This window comes from Perissodus microlepis, chromosome 9, assembly GCF_051167445.1.
Source record: "Perissodus microlepis isolate ML-2025 ecotype Zambia chromosome 9, ASM5116744v1, whole genome shotgun sequence".
NCBI classification, from domain to species: domain Eukaryota; kingdom Metazoa; phylum Chordata; class Actinopteri; order Cichliformes; family Cichlidae; genus Perissodus; species Perissodus microlepis.
Genome location: NC_140469.1, coordinates 21,488,904 through 21,509,558, shown reverse-complemented (window position 1 = coordinate 21,509,558; position 20,655 = coordinate 21,488,904). Strand labels below are relative to the sequence as shown.

General features: G+C 41.5%; 1 protein-coding gene across 4 annotated transcripts in view; it reads left to right on the top strand.

Moving 5' to 3' along the window:
* dnajc13 (dnaJ homolog subfamily C member 13) overlaps nucleotides 1-20,132 on the top strand; it is a 31,288-nt gene extending 11,156 nt beyond the window's left edge. Inside the window, exons 5-58 of one of the 4 annotated variants that reach the window (XM_084939641.1) lie at nucleotides 150-191; nucleotides 854-1,054; nucleotides 1,169-1,375; nucleotides 1,554-1,649; nucleotides 1,836-1,927; nucleotides 2,956-3,122; nucleotides 3,809-3,888; nucleotides 3,987-4,156; nucleotides 4,254-4,286; nucleotides 4,979-5,078; nucleotides 5,458-5,565; nucleotides 5,719-5,874; nucleotides 5,997-6,053; nucleotides 6,147-6,268; nucleotides 6,455-6,530; nucleotides 6,708-6,803; nucleotides 6,898-7,038; nucleotides 7,995-8,012; nucleotides 8,975-9,057; nucleotides 9,459-9,612; nucleotides 9,829-9,932; nucleotides 10,028-10,187; nucleotides 10,269-10,331; nucleotides 10,422-10,523; nucleotides 11,277-11,381; nucleotides 11,721-11,923; nucleotides 12,047-12,131; nucleotides 12,237-12,391; nucleotides 12,509-12,554; nucleotides 12,645-12,799; nucleotides 12,925-13,126; nucleotides 13,217-13,332; nucleotides 13,513-13,591; nucleotides 13,691-13,826; nucleotides 13,957-14,141; nucleotides 14,287-14,361; nucleotides 14,469-14,588; nucleotides 14,681-15,076; nucleotides 15,182-15,295; nucleotides 15,389-15,505; nucleotides 15,600-15,777; nucleotides 15,867-15,958; nucleotides 16,047-16,146; nucleotides 16,247-16,321; nucleotides 16,436-16,548; nucleotides 16,673-16,842; nucleotides 16,940-16,982; nucleotides 17,067-17,240; nucleotides 17,330-17,509; nucleotides 17,631-17,771; nucleotides 17,852-17,995; nucleotides 18,091-18,190; nucleotides 18,437-18,541; nucleotides 18,983-19,093. In XM_084939641.1, coding sequence (XP_084795767.1) covers nucleotides 150-191; nucleotides 854-1,054; nucleotides 1,169-1,375; nucleotides 1,554-1,649; nucleotides 1,836-1,927; nucleotides 2,956-3,122; nucleotides 3,809-3,888; nucleotides 3,987-4,156; nucleotides 4,254-4,286; nucleotides 4,979-5,078; nucleotides 5,458-5,565; nucleotides 5,719-5,874; nucleotides 5,997-6,053; nucleotides 6,147-6,268; nucleotides 6,455-6,530; nucleotides 6,708-6,803; nucleotides 6,898-7,038; nucleotides 7,995-8,012; nucleotides 8,975-9,057; nucleotides 9,459-9,612; nucleotides 9,829-9,932; nucleotides 10,028-10,187; nucleotides 10,269-10,331; nucleotides 10,422-10,523; nucleotides 11,277-11,381; nucleotides 11,721-11,923; nucleotides 12,047-12,131; nucleotides 12,237-12,391; nucleotides 12,509-12,554; nucleotides 12,645-12,799; nucleotides 12,925-13,126; nucleotides 13,217-13,332; nucleotides 13,513-13,591; nucleotides 13,691-13,826; nucleotides 13,957-14,141; nucleotides 14,287-14,361; nucleotides 14,469-14,588; nucleotides 14,681-15,076; nucleotides 15,182-15,295; nucleotides 15,389-15,505; nucleotides 15,600-15,777; nucleotides 15,867-15,958; nucleotides 16,047-16,146; nucleotides 16,247-16,321; nucleotides 16,436-16,548; nucleotides 16,673-16,842; nucleotides 16,940-16,982; nucleotides 17,067-17,240; nucleotides 17,330-17,509; nucleotides 17,631-17,771; nucleotides 17,852-17,995; nucleotides 18,091-18,190; nucleotides 18,437-18,492 — 6,483 coding nt within the window. In that variant the 3' untranslated portion in view covers nucleotides 18,493-18,541; nucleotides 18,983-19,093. Of the gene's footprint in view, nucleotides 1-149; nucleotides 192-853; nucleotides 1,055-1,168; nucleotides 1,376-1,553; nucleotides 1,650-1,835; nucleotides 1,928-2,955; nucleotides 3,123-3,808; nucleotides 3,889-3,986; nucleotides 4,157-4,253; nucleotides 4,287-4,978; nucleotides 5,079-5,457; nucleotides 5,566-5,718; nucleotides 5,875-5,996; nucleotides 6,054-6,146; nucleotides 6,269-6,454; nucleotides 6,531-6,707; nucleotides 6,804-6,897; nucleotides 7,039-7,994; nucleotides 8,013-8,974; nucleotides 9,058-9,458; nucleotides 9,613-9,828; nucleotides 9,933-10,027; nucleotides 10,188-10,268; nucleotides 10,332-10,421; nucleotides 10,524-11,276; nucleotides 11,382-11,720; nucleotides 11,924-12,046; nucleotides 12,132-12,236; nucleotides 12,392-12,508; nucleotides 12,555-12,644; nucleotides 12,800-12,924; nucleotides 13,127-13,216; nucleotides 13,333-13,512; nucleotides 13,592-13,690; nucleotides 13,827-13,956; nucleotides 14,142-14,286; nucleotides 14,362-14,468; nucleotides 14,589-14,680; nucleotides 15,077-15,181; nucleotides 15,296-15,388; nucleotides 15,506-15,599; nucleotides 15,778-15,866; nucleotides 15,959-16,046; nucleotides 16,147-16,246; nucleotides 16,322-16,435; nucleotides 16,549-16,672; nucleotides 16,843-16,939; nucleotides 16,983-17,066; nucleotides 17,241-17,329; nucleotides 17,510-17,630; nucleotides 17,772-17,851; nucleotides 17,996-18,090; nucleotides 18,191-18,436; nucleotides 18,542-18,982 lie in introns of all 4 variants that reach the window. The other 3 variants (XM_084939637.1, XM_084939640.1, XM_084939639.1) reach the window with 3 other exon arrangements.
* Nucleotides 20,133-20,655: the final 523 nt, after the last annotated feature.

The window sequence follows — 20,655 nt, the reverse complement described above, 5'->3', positions numbered from 1 at the left end:
GAACTAAGCAGCAACAAGTATTTCCTATGGAAGGAGTTGTATTTTTCCATCGTTGAAGTTGTGTTTTACAATTATTAGTCATTAATGATTCAACAGTTAGCTGTGTAAGGTTGCACACTGTTGACTTCCTTATTATTCTTTTTTCACAGCGATTCAGAACAGAGTTTTCTGAGGGGAAGATAACTGGAAGGGTAAGTATTTATTTTTGTGCTTAAAAAAAAAATAAGAGAAAATAAAGCTCAAAATGAAAGTTTGAATATACATTTATATGTACAGAAGTACTGGGCCACCCACACGTCAAACCTACAGGAGCTTCTCAGCCACTGAAACACATGGCATGAAGCTCCTGGTGCACAATTTATGTGCTGATGTTAATGTCAGATGAGGTTTGGAACTCTGCAGTTTGCCAACAGAGCGTTGGCAACTTGTACACATTGTGTACCTCAGCACTCATGGACCCTAATTTGTAACCTTATGTGGTCTGCCACTTTGAGTTGCTGTGGTTCTTAAATGCCGCTAGTTTGCAATAATACCACTTACAGCTGATAATGAAATATCTAAGAAGGAAGAAATTTCACAAAATGACTTTTTGCAACGGTGGCATCCTGTAATAGTACCATGTTCAAATTCAGTGAGCTCTTTGAAACAACCCATTGTTTCACAATTGTTTGTAAAGGCAGAATGCATGAGTAAATTAGCTGCTTGATTTTATGCAGCAGTAGCAACGGGAATCAAAACACCCACAATTCAAAGATTAAGAGTTGTGGCCCAGTTTTGTCCATATAGTGTAGGTGTACCATTGCTGGGTCATTATATTCAATGTCTTACAACACATGTGTCACATTCTTGGCAGCGCTACAATTGCTACAAGCACCACTGGAGTGACACAAGGAAGCCTGTGAGTTTAGAGGTGACACCAGGCGGCATCGACCAGATCGACCCCCACACTAACCGAGTGGTGTGTTCCTATGATTACCGAAATGTAGAGGGCTTTGTCGAGGTCTCCGATTACCAGGGAGGATTTTGCATCCTTTACGGGGGCTTCAGCAGACTGGTATGTGTTCATAAAGTTTGTGTTTTTGTATATTAAGGAGCTTTTTAAAAATTCATTATTTCTTTAAAAACATATGAGCAAGTTTCTCTTCACCTTCCTTTTCCTTTCTTTCAGCATCTGTTTGCCTCAGAGCATCGAGATGAAATCATTCGCAGTGCCATAGAGCATGCCGGGAACTTTATTGGCATCACTCTTCGATTGAGGAAGGAGGCTCTAACTTTTGAGGGTTTCATGACAGACAGGTTGGGGAAATACAGCTCAGACGAGAGCATAACTTCCCTAGCAGAGTTTGTGGTGCAGAAGATCACCCCTCGACATCCGGTGAGAACGCTCTGCTTTATTTTGCTCTTCTCATTGTTGTAGGGTGGTGGTTGTGAACATTCTATCCAAGAATTGACTAGGTTTCTGATCTGATTATGTAGTGGATTATTTGAAAAATGTGCTGCTTTTTTGAGAGTATCATTCATGTTAAGATGTTTGTGCTTTTTGTCTCTTCCAGGAGCCCGTTAAGCGCATCCTGGCCCTGACAGAGACGTGTCTAGTGGAGAGAGACCCCGCTTCGTACAACATAGTCACCATCAAACCCTTTGGAGAGGTGAGCCTTAACAAAAAGTTGGAATAATTTTGGCACTAATAGTCACTCACTCAAAAGCATGTTGTGTGCAGCTGTAATGAGAGGTAAATGTTGTTGTTTTTTTTTTGCTTCATTATATATTATTAGGCTAAACTATCCCCTCCCACTCTCTTTTGGTCATTCTCGCTCTGTCTCATCTCCCCTCAGATATTTGCTCTCATCTGTGATGTGGAAAATCCTCAGGTGTTTACTGTAGAATTTATCCGAGGTCAGATCAGGAAGTTCTCCTCCACAGAAAGGTACGTTCGACAGTGTTTTTTGTCACGCTAAATTTCAGTTAGAATTTTTTTCTCTTTAACCGTAATGGCACATCAATCAGGCATAACATTATGACCACTTACAGGTGAAGTGAAGAAGTGAATAACATTAATTATCTCTTAATCAAAGCACCTTCTAGTGCAGGGTCGGGCAATTCCAGGCCTCGAGGGCTGGTGTCCCTGCAGGTTTTAGATCTCACCTTGGGTCAACACACCTGAATCACATGATTAGTTCGTTACCAGGCCTCTGGAGAACTTCAGGACATGTTGAGGAGCTAATTTAGCCATTTAAATCAGCTGTGTTGGTCCAAGGACACATCTAAAACCTGCAGGGACACCAGCCCTCAAGGCCTGGAGTTGCCCACCCCTGTTCTAGTGTGTGGGATATATTAGGAAGCAAGTGAATGTTTTTCTTTTTCTTCAAAGCTGATGTGTTAGAAGCCAGAAAATTGGCAACACTTAGGATTTGTGAGTTTGCCGAGGGCAACGTTGTGATGGCTAGATCACTGGGTCAGAGCATCTCCAAAACTGCAGCTCTTCTGGGGTCTTCCCCAGCAGTGAAGTTTGGCCGGTGTGGTCTGATCCAACAGATGACCTTCTGTAGCTCAAATTGTTCCGATAGAAAGGTGGCAGAATAGGAGGACAGCGAGGAGTTTGAGGTGTTGACTTGGCCTCCAAATTCCCCCGATCTCAGTCCAATCGCACATCTGTGGGATGTGCTGGATAAGCGAGTCCGATCCATGGAGGCTCCACCTTAAAGGATCTGTTGCTAATATATTAGTGCTAGATACCACAGCACACTTTCAGGGGTCTGATGGAGTCCATGCCTCGACATTTCAGGACTGTTTTGGCAGCAAAAGTTGGCCCAACACAATATTAAGCAGGTGGCCATGATGTTATGTGTGATCCGTGTTCTCTATCCGTGATCTCTAAGTTAATGTATTTTTCCAGTGCCACTCCCTCTGATCATTAGTGCATTTTGCTGAGTCTGTCTGTACGTGCGCTTGTAGGGACTCCCTGTTAGCCAGCTTACTTGATGGAGTCAGAGCATCAGGCAACAGAGATGTGTGTGTCAAGATGGCTCCCACCCAGCGAGGACAGAGATGGGGGCTACTGAGCATGCCTGTGGATGAAGAGGTGGAGAGTTTGCATCTCAGGTTCCTGGCAGCACCTCCCAGTGAGTCAGACCCCTTTGTCTCATAAAATCTGATACAAATTCATGAATCCTGTTTTTGATCTGCTTTACAGTCATATTTAAATGTTAATATTTTACACAGTAGTGTAAGTGGTGCTTCTTCGGTGGCACTGGTGATATTTTCCTCAACCTCTTTGATTCTTATGAAAAATGTAATTGACATTACATTTTTCCCCTTAAGTTTTTTTTCACTAATTCCTTGTCTCACTAATTTTAACAGAATTATTATACATGACGTTAAAAACCGGCTCCACGTGGTGTCTTAAGTACAGCCACACAGACCTTGTAAAACGTACCCTGACCAAACATGCCCCTCCCGTCTCCCACGCCTTTCCAAAATGAGGTAGTTGGTTTTGCGTGTGTCACACATTATCTCTAACTTGAACCTGCATCCCTGTATTCACGCTGGCGTCCCACTGTGATTGAGTCCGTTTTATTTCTTTGGTTTTTCTGATCACTGTTATTTGTACAACCGAGGACGACACTGTTAACATCTCCATGGAGCGATTGTGAGAAAAAGTGCTCTGGTTACTCTTGTTTTCACCCGCCTCTCTATGATCGCCAGCCTTCCAGCGTTGCTGCTGAGATAGACACACACTTTTGTTTGGTCAGACAGCACATCCTATTAATTTCTTTAACACTGCTTCCTCCCTTTTCCCTTTGCTTAGATGGAAATTTTGCAGATGCAGTATTCAGATTTAACGCCAACATATCCTACAGTGGAGTGCTGCATGCAGTAACCCAAGATGTGAGTGGATTTATTTTCTGTATGATCAATCTCTATGCATTTGCCTAAACAGGAGTCACAGTAATTTCTTTGTATGTCTCCTTTTTCATTCTCTCCAGGGTCTTTTCTCTGAGAACAAAGAGAAGCTCATCAACAATGCCATCCTGGCTCTTTTAAGCCAGGATACAGAGCTGCCAGCTCTTAATACTGAACTGGAAAGTCATTTTCAGGCCATACGACGCTTGGTGGCATCTAAGGCTGGCTTTCAAGCTTTCACCCAGCTGCCAAAGTAAGATTGTCCATATATGTACTTTTGCCCATCTCCTTTTACTTGCTGAAAGTATACATTTGAGCTGCTGGTAACAGGCATGCTCTGTCATTCCAAGGTCTGGTCAAGGGTCTGGACTCACAGATGCAACGTAAATATGAATCCATACATCTCAGTCTGCCCTTTCTCTGTATTTCATATCCTTCTTGATCTTTTTCCACAGTCTGTCCTAGCTGTCTATCAGCCTTCTTCTTTTATCTTTGTTCTGCTTTCATCTCAGGCTGTACGATGAGCACTTCTAAAGGGAGGTTGTGTTGCTTCACTCTGTTCGGTCGAGCTGTCTGCCTCGATTTGTCTTGACCTTCCACCATCCCCATGTCCTCCTCTCATTTTTGCACCTTCATCTCTCTCCCTTTATCTGCCTCAGTCATTCTGATCTTTACATTTCTGTATTGCCAGGAGCCTTGCAGTCTTCCGGGGTCACTGAGATGTATGAGAGGAACTGTATTTACTGTTTATTCCTTGTTCCCTGTTAAGCAAATGAGCCAGAATTGGTTATCCTGAAAGATTCATTGCTAGCTTAGCTTGGTGTTTCCCTGTCAGATTCACAATACACACAACGTGCTAAATAAACAATAAACTCTTTCCTGAAAGATGGCTGAAAAGCACGAGAAACAACAAGCCATCTCTGAAGCAATGAATTCTTTGTGTATCCAACCCCAGACCTGTTTTTATATTGTATGTAAAAAAATACACAAAAATAATACTTTTTCTGTTTCTGTTAACTTTACGTTGAATGTTTAGTTGTGTTTTTAAATCTGCTAATTTGTCTGTGTGTTTTAGGTTCAGGGAAAAGTTGGGAGTAAAGACGGTAAAAGCTTTAAAAAGGAACAACAATGGCGTGACACATGCTGCTATAGACATGCTCTGTGCTCTTATGTGTGTAAGTCACCTAAGTATGGAGATGTCAAACATATTTAAACCCATGGTAAAAAGAAAGCACTCGTCTTTCAAGTCTAAGGACAAGGTTTTGGACAAGTTGAAATGTTGCTGCGGGCCTTTAAGAGAGCTGTGCATACACAAATGCCCGTAAAGCTCATTGAATTGAAACAATGCTATAAAGAAGAGTGAGCAAACATTCCTCCACAACATTTAAATAATTTAAAATTTTGTAAAGACCAGATGATTTTTTTTTTTCACTGTCCTGTGACATAAAAAAATTAGAGTTGATAGAGGGTGCACTTTCTTTTTGCTATGACTGTACAGGGACATGGAGTTTGCAGTTTGACTGAGATTTTTTTTTCTTTGATCTTTTTCTCCAGCCGATGCATGATGATTATGACCTGAGGCAGGAGCAGCTGAACAAGGCCTCACTGCTATCCTCCAAGAAGTTCCTTGAAAACCTTCTTGAAAAATTCATTACTAATGTGGTACATGTCTTTTTATTGTCAGCAAGCTGTTTTTCTCCCCTTTTTTTCTGAAGCTCAGGCATACAAGGACATTCATAACTTTTTGTATTTAAAAAATCACATCATATATACTATTTTTCTAATGTTATTTCTCTTTTTCCTCATATTTTCCAGGACCATGGAACAGGAGCTTTGGTCATCAGCTCTTTGTTGGACTTTTTAACCTTTGCACTCTGCGCCCCCTACAGTGAAACCACTGAGGGGCAGCAGTTTGACATGCTGCTTGAGATGGTCGCCTCTAATGGGCGAACACTATTCAAACTATTCCAGGTGGGTAACTTGACAAGCAAGAAACTAAATGGAGAGGAAAGTAAATTAGGAATACTGTCAACAATTAGTCTGATTAAGACAAAAATGTAAAATATATTGAATGGTGATGTTCGTTTCTTTAGCATCCTTCTATGGCTATAGTGAAGGGAGCAGGTCTGGTGATGAAAGCTATTATTGAGGTAAGTCTTTTTGCAGGTGCTATACAGTGACGTCTGGATGTGTTGCGCCTCAGGATTTATGATAATAACCAACTAAGCTTTATTTACATTCAGGAGGGAGACAAGGAAATAGCCACCAAGATGCAGGAGCTGGCCTTGAGTGAAGGGGCGCTGCCGAGACATCTGCACACATCTCTGTTCACCATTAGTACAGACCAGCGGATGCTTACCAACAGGTCTGATCTCAGTAAACATGAACACTGACACATAGTAATGTCGTTTTTTTCCTTATCTTTTTGCTGCTGCAGGTTTTTCCTCTACTGTATTTGTATTTCAGTAAAAATCTGTGCAGATAAACATCATAGGACAGAATTTTACTTGTTACTGGTGATAAATATCTGCCAATAAATGATGTTTCTCAGGCAACTGAGTCGTCACCTGGTGGGACTGTGGACAGCAGAGAACTCTGTAGCAATAAACCTTCTCAAGAGGATACTGGTAAGCCGATTTCAGACTCTTAGGAAAAGAAAAAAAAAATTGATGCCGTTCCAATACTCATGCCAGAAGCTTTTAGTGTGATGATGGTAATAGCCTGTACTTTTTGCTGGCAGCTGAGGTAGCTTGTTTAAAGTCTTCATTTATTTCATTTCGGCTTGTTCATCTCTGTGCTTGTAGCCAACAGGCCTGTTGGCATACCTGGACAGTCCTGACGCTGTCCCAGAGAAAGATGTGGACAGAATGCACGTCCGTGACAACTTGAAAATCGCTACGGTATGTGGACAGACATGCACCTTAATGTAATAGAGTCAGTAAAAAATTAAATGTTTGCAATCTGTAATTGTTTTTATATCTTTGTTTCCCACAGGACCAGCTGAATCGAAACAAGGTGCCTGAATGGCAGCGGATAGCAGGAAAAGCAGCCAAAGAAGTGGAGAAGTTTGCCAAGGAGAAAGCTGATCTCGTGCTGATGCACTGGAGAGATAAAATGGGCATAGCCCAGAAGGAGGTGAGAAGGATATCTTTTAATTTGTAAAAAGACTTCATGGCTGTTTAACCTCTGAGCTATCAAAAGAGCTGCTGCTGCAAGTGTGTTCTGCTCAGGTTGCTTTAACTTTCATCTTTTTCTATTCTCGTGCTGATGCTGAATAGTGCTGCAGAATCCAAAGACAAACTCAATGGCAGACTTTCCACTTGCTGCTGGTATTTTGCATGTATGGCAGTTAGAGCTTTGGTGCAATCACATTTGACCTTTCTTTGAAAAATATGTGCTCTATACACTGCTTGTGCTCCTTTCATATGTGTTTGCCATAAATCTTTTATTTAGGTATGGAGAAAATTTTGCTTGACTCTTTGTATGGCGAGGTGCAGAATGCGACCAAAGGGTTACTGCTTACTCTTAAGGAAAACCTCTGTTTGGATGCGTGGTGTTTCAGTCTGAACACAAATAGGTGTTTTGTTTTGGTTTTGTACACCCAAAAAATGTTTGGGTGGGTCAAGATTGGTGGTGACAGCCACCAAGCTAAATCAGGTATTGCCTGCTCTTTGTGCACCCTAAATCAAGACTCCCTTAAAAATAAAATGAAGTCACGTTTCTTCTCTTTCTGTTTCTCTGGCTGCATGATAATCACCCCAGATTTACTGAACAGAGAAATACAATGATTGGTTTGCTTTCTCTGTGAATCACGGCCACCCTTTTATTTTTTGATTTGTTACTGTTTTTCAAATGAGTATAACTACATAATTAGTCATGCAGTACTACAGAAATCTTGTGTAAAGTCATCTATTAAATCACAGATTTAGTTGTAACTTTTATGTCTCTCACTTTGTATATTAGTAGCATCGTGATCTGTGACCCTTTAGCTGCAATTCATCTGTTTGATCTGAGGAACAATAATCTCTCTGTGTGTCTCCACTCCTCCCTCCCCTTGTCTTGTGTGGTTTCTCTGCTGTCAAAATTTGCAGCAGGACAGAAATAACCTGGTAAGTAGGACTGACCAATGGGATCCTTTTTCCATTCTCTCCATGTTCTTTCTCTCGATTAAACCATTTTTCATCTTCACGAGACCCATCAGGCGTGTTTTTGTTTTGTTTCGTGTTATTTAGTCGGGCAGTCACATCTTGACATCCAAAAGGGATTTCCAGGAGTCTTAAAATAGAACCCAGGAAAAAAGTGTGATGAAAGAGCACGTCATGTCTTTTCTTCTCCTTTTGACAACAGAGGGCATGTTCAGGGTGGAGCACAGGCTGAACTGGATCTTTGCAGCTATAAGTATGCTTGTAGCTATATATATGCTTACCTGCATATTTAGTTATCAATACATAATGACCACACACAGCCTTAAACAGTAAGGCCTTTACAAATATCCCATGCAGCTGTGTTTTTTAATATCCTTGATGAAATTTCAGAAAAATTGTTGTTATCCTTTCTAGCACCTAAACTACAATGTTTTGTATTCTGAAACTCAGACTTGGAGGTAGTGCTGTGAAAAGGCACTCATCAAATGCATGAGAACTGTGTTCATAATTTTGAAACCATAAATTAGCTTCACATAGGTATGTAGAGCGTAAACATGCCACAGACCTGGTTCTCCGAGCAAGGATTACTGAACACACCCAACTTTGGGATCCCACCTTGGTTTTTTGTGTTTGTTTTATTCTGTGTTTGTACGGTTCATTGTTGTTGTTTTTTTTAAATATGTGTTTAATTTTTCTAATATCTGACTTCCTCCATTCTAAAAAAAAAAAAACAAAAAAACCCCCCACCCAACATGTTATTATCCATTCATTGAATTTCACTTCATTATTCTTTTCTGTCTAAAATGTTGCTCATGTTGTCGCTATCTTTACCACTCTGTCTGCCGTGATGTGACAGAGCAAACACTGAAGTCTGTGAATAATGTGGAATACCTTACAAAGATGTCCCTTTGTGATTTTAATTTCAGAATCCAAACCAAAAACCTGTCATCCTGAGAAAGAGGAGGCAGAGGATAAAGATTGAAGCAAACTGGGAGCTCTTCTACTACAGGTAGAAATTTCTAACTATGGTAACCCAAAATTGCAATCAGATGTGAGTATGGGACCTTATTTTGCTGTACTTTATTGTGCCAATACTGCACAATAAAGGGGCGCCCACACAGGAAGTAACAAGCAGTAATGTGGAGAAATAACCACTGGCCATGTGAAGTGGGCAGAATTTTCACTGTTGAGTGAAATATCGGTTACACAACCAGAGCTTAGAATGGTTATTAGTGGCCAGCTGTCATCTTTGAAGTGATGAGCAAATAAGTTTATATATGGACACGTTAAAACGTTGTTAGGAATTCCATTTCTTGTATGTAGGCATCATAAAGCTTGGCTTGTTGGTATGATCCACTTACATTTTTAAAAGGACATGATCAAGCGTCTCTGTCCTGTTTTTTCATTAAGATTCCAGCTTGACCATGCGCGATCCAACCTCATCTGGAACTTTAAAACAAGGGAGGAACTTCGCGATGCCCTGGAGGGGGAGATGCGTTCCTTTGGCGTGGACCGCGAGCTGGGCAGTGCCACAGTTATCTCCTGGAACCATCAGGAGTTTGAGGTTTGTGCTCAATTACTAGTACGGTTCAGTCTCTGGGCTGTCATTTTACTTTAGAAAATTATTTTACAGTAAACTTGTATAATATTGAAATCACAAGAAAACTGTAGATTGTAAGGTAAAACCAGAATGTTGTAATCCAGTCTTATTCCAGTGGTATGCAGATAAACATGCCATTATTCAAATCCGTGCTCCTATGTGTCATTTTTTTTGTTACAGGTGAAATATGACTGCCTTTCGGATGAGATAAAAATTGGGGATTATTACTTGCGACTGCTGCTTGAGGAGGACGAAAACGAAGAATCGAGTGCTATCAAGAGATCGTAAGATTTTAACCTCCAAGCAAGCTACGCCTATGTCATTATTCACTCCCAAATCTATAGAGAGGAGTCACGCTTCCCCTTCGTTGTGTTTTCAGATATGAGTTCTTCAACGAACTCTACCACCGCTTTTTGCTTACACCCAAAGTTACAATGAAGTGCCTGTGCCTGCAGGCACTCGCAATAGTCTATGGCAAGTGCTATGAAGAGATTGGCCCCTTCACCGACACAAAATACATTGTGGGGATGCTGGACCGGGTAAATGCTGGCAAACTCATTTCACTCTGCTTTTGTGTTGTTTAATTACTCCTGAAATCTAACACACGTTTGTCATTAAAGTGTACAGACAGACTGGAAAGAGACAGACTCATACTCTTCCTCTACAAGCTCATTCTCCACAAGGTAAGCTATACAATTAGTCTCTTTGCGTTACATGCTAATTTAACCCATCGTTTTGTTTTTTCTGTGCATTAATCCCCCTTTCTTCTATAGAAAAACGTGAAGGATGTCATGGACTCAAATGGAGTTCGTATTTTGGTGGACCTGCTCACTTTGGCACATCTGCATACCAGCAGAGCTACCGTGCCGCTACAGGTAAAAAAAAGAAGAGAAAGAGGCTAATTGGTTTCTGTTTGTACTTTGTTTTGTTTTTACATTCTGACTTTTGATGCCACAGTAGTCGTTTTTGTGCCAGAAATAACCATATTTAAACAAGAAGGTGGACTAGTTACCACTGTCGAGCATGATTATCAAGCTGCTTGTCTAACTGTATGGGTGTGATGCGCTCATGCACATACATGATTATAAGTGCTCAGTAACAGACTGGCTGTGCCACATAAGAAGCTACCTTATTTCTTATAGTTTCAATGAAATGGTCAAAAAAGCAAGCGCACAGGGTCGAGGTTTAGTTCACAGACTTGAGTTAGCAGAAGTTAAGCCTAGCACAGAGGGATTGTCTCCAGCAGGCTTTGTAACACCAGTCAATGAAAGCAGTAGTGCCCCAACTCCATTATTCCCTTAGAGTTGTTATGAAGGAGGAGAGTATCAATAGAGGACAAATATTTTTGTAGCAGGCTGTGAAAAGGCTTTGTAAAAATGCAAATTGGGATTGATTCCATTTTGGAACCATCTACAAGTCGCCTACAGAGAGAATGGCATTTTAGCACTTTAACGTCAGCTTCTTCAGCCCCAGAGGTCAACACTTGTTAAAACAGGGCTGTAGCATTTTTCTAATTTGTTTGATGAGCTCAACCGCACAGCCAGATGTTTTCAGATGAATTAAAATGGCATTGACTCTTGCGTAACTAATGTTTGCGCAGTTTCAAAGGATGTCTTCAATTTCCACAGAGCAACGTGCTGGAGGCAGCACCGGATATGAAGAGGGAAAGCGAGAAGGAGTGGTACTTTGGTAATGCAGACAAGGAGAGAAGAGGACCTTTCAGCTTTGAGGAGGTTTGTAATTAAAAAAGAAAACATTAGAATTTTACTTCAATTTTACTTCAATTTTATACAGAGAAGAAAATGCCACAGTATTCAGTGAACTGAAAAACATCCCATCAGTGTTTATCATTTGTGTTAAATCAATAAAACAAAGTACAATTATTAAATAAATTTAATTTGATATAACATTAGTGCATTACCTCAGTTACTGCAGTGCAACATTTTGTTCATTTTTGTTGATCTCATGCAGTTGTCTACATTTACTTCTGTGTGGTTTTGTCTTTGTTTTGAGTTGCTTAGTTTTCAGCTTCTATTTCTGCTCACCATTGTGTTTTTATTTATCTTTTTCAGATGCAGGAGTTTTGGAGTACAGGTGTGCTGACAGCAAAGACACGCTGCTGGGCTCAGGGGATGGACGGATGGCGCCCCCTGCAGGCCATTCCTCAATTGAAGTGGTGCCTCCTGGCTACAGGGCAGGCAGTGATGAATGAGTCTGACCTGGCCACCCTCATCCTTAACATGCTCATCACGATGTGCTCATACTATCCCAGCAGGTGGGACCCATTGAAATTGTCTCTATGGTTGTGTGAGCGCCAAATAAACCACGTGTCCTCTTTTACAACTTTATTTTATGTATTATATACAGTAGGATTTATTAATTGTTTTTCTTTACTCAGGGACCAAGATAATGCCATTATCCGTCCTTTACCTAAGATCAAAAGGATGATTGCTGACAATGCCTGTCTCCCACACATTGTCCAGGTAGTTGCACAATTCGTCTTGAAGTTGTGTCACATGACCAGATCATACTCATCACTGAACTGAATAAAATGCTTACTTTTCATTGCTTGTCTTTGTCCTCTGCAGCTGCTCTTAACCTTTGACCCCATTCTGGTGGAAAAGGTGGCCAATGTTCTGTACCTGGTGATGCAGGACAACCCCAACCTGCAGCGTCTCTATTTGACTGGTGTCTTCTTCTTCATCATGATGTACACAGGCTCCAACGTGCTTCCTGTGGCAAGGTGAAAGCACGGCACAGTCAGCTGGCAAAATCTTTTCTAGAATGGAGTTTTATAACAGTTTTGTGTATGTATGTAGTGTTGATACTGATGTCTGTGATCTTTGTCTGATGTCTTCAGATTCCTGAAGTACACTCATCTGAAACAAGCATTCAAATCAGAGGAGGTGAAGTTCCTTATATTTTACAATAGATGATATCCTTTGAATCTTAGATCCTTTTGAAAATGGCATTGACCTGTTGCGCTGTCTTTACAGTCTAAGGGTCAGGACATTGTGCAGCGTAGTGTTCTGGGACCTGTGTTGCCTGAAGCCATGGTGTGTTATCTGGAGAACTACGAGGCCGAGCGATTCTCTGAGATTTTTCTGGGAGAATTTGACACGCCTGAGGCAATTTGGAGCAGTGAGATGAGGTGAGAAGTAGTCTCTGTCTTGCATAACTAGCTTACTTAAAGATCATGTACAGATAAGTGCAGCAATAGAAGACATTGTCTAGTTTCTGAGAGTTTTAAAAGTTTCTTTTTGAATTCTGTTTCAGGCGGATGATGATAGAGAAGATAGCGGCCCATGTTGCTGACTTTAGCCCCAGGCTGCAGAGCAACACGCGGGCCCTTTACCAGTACTGTCCCATCCCAGTCATTAGCTTCCCTCAGCTGGACAATGAGCTCTTCTGCAACATCTACTACCTCAGACATTTGTGTGACAGCACCCGCTTCCCTGACTGGCCTATCCGAGATGCTGTACGTCAATATTGAAAAATTTCTACTTTTTCTTTTTTGTGTTTAAAATGTTTGGTTTTTAAAAATATCATGATTTGATTGTCCCTTCAGGTGAAGCTGCTTAAAGACACTCTTGAAGCCTGGAAGAGGGAAGTGGAGAAGAAACCTCCTTCAATGTCTGTGGACGATGCCTATGAAGTCCTCAACCTCCCCAAAGGACAGGGGCAGTGAGTGTTGTTGTTTTCAAAGTAGCAGGCAACATGCATTACATGTTTTTACTATAATCATAGATGTCTATATATAGATATTTATAGATATAGGTATATAGAGAGATGTATAGATATATAGAGAATGCTTTGAATTGCTGTCATTAAATGCACCCTCTTTTTTTGGCTCTTTGTCTTTAGGCATGAAGAGAGTAAAATCAGGAAAGCCTACTTCAGGCTGGCACAGAAGTACCATCCTGACAAAAACCCAGAGGGCAGAGTGCGTACCGTAATCACCAGCTCTACAAAAATGACTTTGCTAAGGTTAAAAGTAATTATGAATTTGATTTCAGCAACTTTTTTTTTTAATGTGTTTTAGGATATGTTTGAAAAAGTTAACAAAGCCTATGAGTTCCTCTGCACAAAGACTGCGCGAATCGTGGATGGCCCCGACCCAGAAAACATCATTCTCATCCTCAAAGCCCAGAGCATCCTGTTCAACCGGCATAAACAAGGTTTGTTTTTATTGCTGTTTATTCAATCTCCTGTAAAACATAGCCTCGCAGTATGCAAGAAGAGAGAGTGAGAGTTCCTTCAGCTGCAGTCCTTCAGCTAATGCTGCTGATTCTTTCACTACTTCCTCAGAACTGGAGCCTTACAAATATGCTGGTTATCCCATGCTCATCAAAACAATCACAATGGAGACGGAAGATAATCAGCTTTTCTCAAAAACGTCCCCTCTTCTCCCGGCTGCTGCTGAACTTGCCTTCCACACTGTAAACTGCTCGGCTCTTAATGCAGAGGAACTGCGACGGGACAACGGCATTGAGGTATTAAACGTCTTAAAAAGCTGTGAAATATCAGGCAGTTTAAGGGAAATAAAAAATGTACTTCATGTAGTTATGTGTAAGTATACTGGGGCATGTGGAGAAACTGTGGTATGTGAATAACTAAATTGTGCTTGTTTTTATTCAGATATTGTTGGAGGCTCTGTCTCGGTGTGTTGCTGTATTAACTGCGTCCAGCAAGCCTGATGACATGGCTGTACAGGTGATGACAAAACACATGATTTCCCTTTCCTTGTAGTCACATTTCTGTATGTGCACATTTTGATCTTGTCATTTTATCACGCTTTCTAAATGCCAATCTTACCACAGGTGTGTGGACACATCTGTAAGTGCTACAGTGTAGCAGCTCAGTTTGAGGAATGCAGGGAAAAAATCATCGAAATGCCCAATATCATCCGAGACCTCTGTCACATCTTGTACTATGGAAAGGTCAGAGTCTTGCATCTTCTGTGTGTGCTTTATTCTTCTTTTTCTTTTCAGCAGTTTGAACTGAAAATAGCAATTTCCTCGCTTCCTCTCAGGGTCTATCAAAGACTGCAGCCCTGGCGGTTCAGTGCGTCAGCTCCTTTGCGGTGGATTTCTTCCTACAGACCCATCTGTACCACGCTGGTGTACTTTGGCACCTGCTGGTCTATCTGTTCAACTACGACTACACTCTAGAGGAGAGTGGCGTGCAGGCTAGTCAGGACACAAACCAGCAGGAGGTCGCTAACAACTTGGCCAAACTCAGCCTCATAGCCCTGAGCCGTCTGGCAGGCTACACACCAACGCCACAAAGCCCTGATGGAAACAACCCTGTTTCAGAGACCAATGGCATAGAGGGTACGCCTCCAGAGAACCCCACTATCCAAAAGAGCTTAGCTGCCATGCTGACTCCATACATCTCAAGGAAGCTGGGCACGACATCTCCCGCTGAGGTCAGTTGAATATGTTGCTAAGTAGACATTAATGGACGTTGCTAAGCATCAGTGAGCAGAGGCCAAATGCTGTGCTCAAAGCAAACTTCTCTTTTTTGCGTTTAGGTCTTGAAGTTGCTGAACAGTAACTCGGAGAATCCCTACTTGATCTGGAACAATGGGACACGAGCCGAGCTGCTGGAGTTCCTAGAGAGTCAGCAGGAGGGAAACATCAAAAGAGTAGGAATGACTTACAAGTGCTTTCAGACTGCCTTTCACGATAAATGATCCAAAACTGGAGTGAATCACGCAGCTTCTCTGGTTTCTTGGCAGGGAGAAAATGATAAAAGCTTTGGTGCTGAGTTTGTGTTCAGTGATCACAGCAAGGAGCTCATAGTGGGTGAGATTTTTGTCCGAGTCTACAATGAACAGCCATCTTTTCCACTGGAGGTGAGGAGAAGAAAGTATTAGACAATTAGGACCAAATTCAGGTTTGGACTTTTAGTAATCCATAAGTAACTTGTTTTACAATCTCTGTCTTCAGTACCCAAAAGCATTTGCAGCCAGTCTGCTGGACTATGTTGGCTCCCAGGCTCAGTACCTCAACACTCTGCTGGCCATGAGTCAGAGTAACAAGGTAGAGTCCCAGCAGCACGCTGAAAGGCTTCGCTTTGCTGAGATGGCTTTAGAGGCCCTCCGTAATGTCATCAAGAACAACCCTGGTGAGCTTCCAGACTGACTGAGGTTATGTTTATTTAAGTGCGGTGAGTTTGGAGCTTCTTTCTAAGTATTTCTCTTGGTGTAATTACAGGATCAGAGTCGGAGTGCATCGGTCACTTCAAGCTGCTCTTCTCCTTGTTGCGGGTTCATGGAGCTGGTAGAGTGCAACAGCTGGTTTTGGAGGTAGAGATCAACAGGTCTTGGGTCCTTACATGTACTTACTGTGAATCCCAGAATCCCTGGATTGTTATCATATTGGTGTCTTCTGCAGGTTGTGAATACAGTGACATCAAATCAAGAGTGTGTGAGTAACATCGCTGAATCTCTGGTATTGTCCAACCTTCTGGTGCTGCTGCACTCACTTCCTTCCAGTAAGAAGACACAACTGACCGTCATACTCTTTGTCTTTCCTCTTCTCCCCATCCCTGTAATGCATCTTCACACACTGAAATACTCCTTTGTGTCCTTCAGGCAGGCAAATGGTGCTGGAAACCCTCTATGCACTCACGTCTAACACGAAGATTGTCAAAGAGGCAATGGCCAAAGGTCAGTGTTCTACTGTTTGTTAGTTTTTGTTGTTGTTTGTTTTTTACTGTTTGCTGGCTACGTTTATCTGAATTTTGAATCACAGATGTTTCTGTTAATCTTTATGTCCTGCAGGTGCTCTGATCTATTTGCTGGACCTCTTCTGTAATTGCACACACCCCCAGGTTCGCACACAGACTGCAGAGCTCTTCTCAAAGATGACTTCAGACAAGCTGGTTGGGCCAAAGGTCAGATTGGAGTTAAAAAAATAAATAAAAGACTTAATCACTCTCCTCTCCCTTTTACCTTATGATGCGTCGCAGCATATCGTCAACTCACTTTTGCTGTTTCATATTCTGCTTTCTCTTTTAGGTGCGTCTAACACTGATGCGTTTCCTCCCTGGTGTATTCATGGATGCCATGCGGGACAATGCTGAGGCAGCAGTTCACATATTTGAGGGAACTCACGAAAACCCTGAGCTCATCTGGAATGACAGCTCAAGGGAGAAAGTGTCTACTACTGTCCGGGAGATGATGCTTGAGTGTGTGACAAACACTGTTTTAACCAGATAAAGAATAGTTAGACACTCTAATAGGATGTTTTATGTCTTGTACTAAATCACTTTAAATCTTTTCCAGGCACTTTAAACAGCAGAAAGATAATCCTGATGTGAACTGGAAAGTAAGTATGAGAAGTCATTATTTTAAGTTGGTGTATCTGTAGGAACTATGAATGTGAAACTAAACTCCTAATCTGTGTGCTCAGTTGCCAGAAGACTTCACAGTGGCTTATGGAGCCGGACAGGGCGAGCTTGAAGTTGGTGGAGTCTTCTTGCGCATCTTTATTGCTCAGCCTGGGTGGGTGCTACGCAAGCCTCGAGAGTTCCTGGTGTCACTTCTGGAAACCCTGACTGAGCTCCTAGAGAAGAACAATCCCAATGTGAGCTTCCTAACTGAGAAACAACAGTACAAATTTCTAGTGAATGCAGAAGTTAGACTTTTTCTGTCTTATTCTGTTATCTTCTGCAGGGTGAGGCCCTGGAGACGGTTACCACGGCGGCAGTTTGCCTGTTCAGCACACAGTGCCAGCTGGCCGACCAGGTCCCTCCTCTGGGCCACCTGCCTCGGATCTTGGCAGCACTCAACCACAAGAACAATGCCGTGCCCAAGAGCTCCATCCGCCTCATCCATGTACTTTCAGATAATGAGGTAAGAAACTAATTTTAATGCAAGACTACAAAAAATCAGAACCATCTTAACCCAGTTTAAATTTTTTATGTAAAAGTGACACCTCACCCACATCAACTAAGATATGCTTTGTTTCGTGTAGCTGTGTGTACGGTCCATGGCTTCTCTGGAGACTATTGGCCCTCTGATGACAGGGATGAAGGTTCGGGCGGACATGGCTGGATTGGCTTGTGAAGCTCTCAACCGCATGTTCCAGAAGGAGCAGACAGACCTAGTTGCCCAGGTGCACTGTCACCCTTGCTGTTATTATCCCTCACTATGTTTCATGTGTCCTTAATGGAACTTTCTATAACAACTTAACAGGCTCTGAGGGTGGAGCTGGTTCCATACCTCTTGAAATTACTGGAAGGAATCGGCCTGGAGACGTTAGAAAACCCTTCAGCTACTAAGGCCCAGATAGTTAAAGCTCTGAAGTCCATGACTCGTAGTCTACAGTATGGAGAGCAGGTATGATCGAATTATTAAAGTCATCGAATGATTGGTATGATTGTTTATTTAACAATCAAATATTTGAACTCTTGCTTGTTTTTTTTTTTCCATAGGTGAATGAAATTCTTGCAAAGTCTTCAGTATGGAGTGCCTTCAAAGACCAGAAACACGATCTTTTCATCTCAGAGTCTCAGACTGCAGGTTACCTGACAGGTAAAGTTTTCCTTTTTACATATTAGAAGAGTGATTAACCTGAATAACAAGCTAAACTGTTAAAATATAAAGTGCTTTAAAAGGTAAGTCTTCGCTGAGCTGATGATGAATCTTAATGCTTTGCTTTACCCTAAAAAGGCAAAACACCTTATGGCTGACTCCTCACTTGTGCTTAAACCCAGCTGTCCTATAACTTCCTGGCTCTGCCCTTCCCTTCCTCTTTTTTCCTCCACATTTCCTCCTCAGGGGTTTCCACTCCTTCTCTCCTGGCCGCCAGCAGCCCACTGCGAGGTGGGCTCTAGATTCCTGAACTGGGCCCTCACAGCCCTCCTCTCTTTTGCTCTGATGCAGGTAGACCGTCCTGGCGCCTACCGTCATTCCTTTCCTCTTTACCTCCATCCTGGCTGCACATGCCATTCTCCAATCCCACCCATTTCATCTTACTCACACTGAAAATAATTCATTACCTCTTAACACCCATTCTGGATCCTCAACAGTGTGTTGGAAAACAGCCAGCTTGTGTTATGTATGCAATATGTAGTCAGCACATTTTAAAAGGCTGAAATGTAGAGTTACAAGTGAAAAACATAGAAAATAGAATAATTATCCATTAGTTGTTTACACAGTAGTCTACTAAATTAAGAACATGGAAAACATTGTAGCCAGTGTAGCGATCATCCCATCCATGCTTGGTGTCTTAGTGTAGTACATCATTCTAGCTCCCTATTAGCCCTGCATCTATCCTTGTAATTTACATCTGAACTGTCTCTTCTGCCTTGCTGTCATATGTAGGTCCAGGAGTAGCAGGTTACCTTACAGCAGGAACGGGCACCACAGTAATGCCCAACGTCCCACCCCCTGTGGACAATGACACTGGAGACCAAGGCTGAAGGACACGCACACTGAAAGGCTCAGGCACCCAGAGTGCAGCTTCACGGCCGCAGCTCAGAGAGGGACTGTTCAGCTCCCCACATGGAGGGGATGTTGAGAGGAAAACAAAACAATTGAAAAAAAGAAGAGTGAGAGAGCAGGCCGTCATTGACTGTCACCAAAACCTCTGCGACACCTCCTGCAGCGTCACTCTGCTTTGCCCCTTACAAATGACACTCAAGTCTTCAGAAATGCTTTGTTTTAATGGATGACCACATTTGTTTAGTTTCTGTTCTACTTTTCTTATTTCTTCTAATGACAGAGAAGAGTTTACTTTTTGTATGAATATATTTTTTACTCTTGATTTTTTTTTTTTCATTAGACAGCCATGGGAAGACTAAGGCTTCTTTTTTGTTAATTTTTTTTCTCTTTGGCATATCCTGATTGGCTACCTTAACCTTACATCTCCTCTGAGGCCTCATTTGTGACGAATAAGTGCACAGGACCTATCCACCACTGAAATAAACATTTTGTTTACTTGTCTATATTAACGCATTCTCATGTGGAAAAGAAAAGAAAATCACGGGACATGAAGAAATGGATGTGTATGATTTCTCTGGCCTGTTTCTCCAAAAGAAAATGCCACTTTAACCCCTCAGACTTCTGCTGACCTCTGGTCTGCTTTGATCAGGTCACCTTCAGTCCTCTTCTGTCAAAGATGACACAGAGCTCTCATAATATCCAGCCTTTTTTTCCTCTGATCTTATTCATACTTCATTCTGCTCTCTCTTTGAAGGCTACCCTTTTCTGCCTCATATTTTTTAAAGTAACTCTCCCCCAGAATGCAAAAAGCACTAGAATATTTATGAGTGAATAATAACCACCTGAAATGAGCTTCTGCTGACATGACGAATGACATTGACTCTGATTACCAATCTATGTGAAAGACTAGTGCAATTTGTGAAATGTTCAATGTAATATTACGTATATAAACTTTATATTGAATGTACATTGGAAAAAAAAATCAGTCGACACTTGTACATAAAATTTTAAGAATAAAAGGGAACCCACAGTGTTGTTCTACTTGTCTTTTCTGTTCACAATAATTATAGATGTTAAGTCTGTTTGTTGAGAGAGAGATGAAAAGGGGGGGGGGGGGGGTATATATCAAAATATTTCTTTTGCAGTAAAATGTTTTTATACAAGAATCAATTTCATATATTTGAGACCTCAGGCAATATGTTTGTTTGCTTATAAATGGGAATGTTTCATAGAGTTATGTCATTTATATTATGTCAATCTATTTGAGAACCATAACTTTTCACGGATGTGGATATTGAATTTATAGTGGATTACACCAGCTACATAGATGCCACGAATTAGGGACTAGGTCTCACCTCACAAGCCTGACGGTAAGTCAAGGAAATTCATAAAAATTGTCAATACAGCTGCTATTGAGGGCAATGTGAATAGGGAAAATGTGCTAAACATGAAAACGGTTTTAATATATTTATGTCAGAATTTTTTTTTAAAAAAAAAAGGTCCCTTCAGTGAGGTTTTCAAGTTTCTAATTTTTAAAACATTAATATATAGTT